General features: G+C 43.1%; 1 protein-coding gene across 1 annotated transcript in view; it reads right to left on the reverse strand.

The window, feature by feature from the left end:
- Nucleotides 1-1,107: 1,107 nt before the first annotated feature.
- The window catches only part of LOC112524738, a 1,856-nt gene continuing 867 nt past the window's right edge, over nt 1,108-2,096 (reverse strand). Inside the window, exon 2 of the mRNA XM_025134699.1 lies at nt 1,108-2,089. Coding sequence (XP_024990467.1) covers nt 1,410-2,089 — 680 coding nt within the window. The 3' untranslated portion in view covers nt 1,108-1,409. The remainder of the gene's footprint in view (nt 2,090-2,096) is intronic.

Consider the following 2,096-nt stretch of genomic DNA (forward strand, 5'->3'; position numbering starts at 1 on the left):
ACTTCAGATCCTACTTGATCAGTTGAAATCCGATGAATTTTGATCGATCTAATCTGATCCAATTATTCATTGGATATTGGATTGTGTCACCCAATTCGGTTAAATTAACATTGGACTATCAAATCCAATTCAATCTAATGGATGATTTGCTGAAATTTGTGTTTGTATCCATCTGAAGTCTTGCACCCATGCTTACTTTATATTTTGTGAATCTTCAGTAGTTGTTAATATCAACCAGAACAATTTCTTCTAATTCGTCATCTGAAGTTAGCCTTGCATTTTGAGATTTTCCAACTTAAGATATCTATCCTTATGGAATACGATATTTGGCCTTACCATTTTATTACTTGAAAGGCGACAGTGTTGACACGTATATACTTTTACGAGTTACCGCTTAGTATTGTAGAGGTACAATATCTAGTCCGTCAATGATATTATACCAATGGCCAAGAATCACTTGTACAAATGTATTAGACAAATCATAGACCTAAAATCCATGCATTTTTTTTTATTAACCTGGATATCCAACTCGCTATGCGAGCCGACTAATCCCAGAACGATCACCTGCTTTACATATAGCCAGAGTCACCGCATTTGAACCTTCATGGCCACAAGGGGATTTTTATTCCTACTTGGATTTGAACCTGGGACCTCCTGATACTTTTGATCGTTGGAGTCGAGCTCAAACCAATCATGCACCACTCTTATGGTTAAAATCCATGCATTTTGTGACCATTGAGAGGGTAATAATTATCAAAAAGCATAAAGAAGACTAGAAAAAGGCTTGTTACGAATGGGACCTTATGACCCCTTTGTAACAACTCACAAGTCATTGGCAATGCTTTTAATCAATCTCTATATGCTCTATGTGTTGGTATACCTCGGGTTGAGTGTTTTTTGGTTAGGTTAGTCGAATTGGTCGATTTTTTACGCACCCGTAAAACTATGCGAGTAGATTACGGTTGTGATTGCGACAATTGTGGTGGGGGGTTAGAGGTGGGGGCATGACAGTCATAGTAGTAACATGGTTGTGGTTGGGACAGGGGGCATGGTGTGTTACAAAGGGGTCATAAAATACAAGGGGTACATTTGGAAATTTTGTAGTTAATGGTGAAAGGAACTCTAATGACAATTAGTTCAGGTACAATATAAAAGAATTGGAAAGACAAAATGTTAGGGACCAAAATGTTAGGGACCAAAAAACATAACAAGATCATGGCACAACAGAAATGAACAAATTAAAGACCTAAGATCACAACTATTGCACCACCCTGTTGTCGGGAGAGCCGACCACTGCCCAGAAATGGCTCGATCCAGCACTGCAGGGGTGCACCAAATTGGCTAACTAACGAAGAAACCAGGTCTTGCCTCTTAGCTTTCCTGAGCAGGTATACCTGTTCCAACGCTGTTTACCTTCTTCTCCGACGTCTAATCCCTTTACGAAGAGGTTTCCCACTGCCGTCACCGCCGCTGCCCTGACTTTCCCGGGGAACCCACGCTTCGGTCTGATTCTGATTCTGATTATGGTTGGGCTCGTCATATGAATTGCCGCCACCCTGATGAGAGTTACTGTCACCTTGTACTTCGGTGGTGGCTTGGACTGTAGGTGGAGGTCTACGCATGTGCAGATTGTATGCATGTTCACGATTGGATCCACCACCCTCACCTGCTACTTTGGCTGTGTCAACTGCATGTTCAGGTCCATTCTGATTCCCATCTGACTGCTGACGCTTACGGCGCACCCATTTCCGACCACCCCGAACATTCCGCCTGGAACTCTGTTCAGCCGCCACAAGACCATCATTTGGTGCAGCATACAATTGCCCATGACTCAAGTCCTTGCTATTTCGTCTGTCACAGGAGTTTGAGTGCCTGCGGTCAGCATAACGTAGCGGATGATGAGATCCTTTATGGCCTTGTATATTAGCTCCAGTGTGTTGGAGAGGCGGGGCTGGTCCAAGTAGGGGAACAAAATAAAATAATCCATTATGTTGGAAAGGCAGGGCTGGTCCATGTGGGGAAACATGGGTTGGACCCGAGCCAGTTTGTTGATGACCGGGCACGTTCCTCTTTGTCTTCACGGGTAAATTTTGGTG

This window comes from Cynara cardunculus, assembly GCF_001531365.2.
Source record: "Cynara cardunculus var. scolymus isolate 2C chromosome LG 1, CcrdV1, whole genome shotgun sequence".
Classification (NCBI taxonomy): domain Eukaryota; kingdom Viridiplantae; phylum Streptophyta; class Magnoliopsida; order Asterales; family Asteraceae; genus Cynara; species Cynara cardunculus.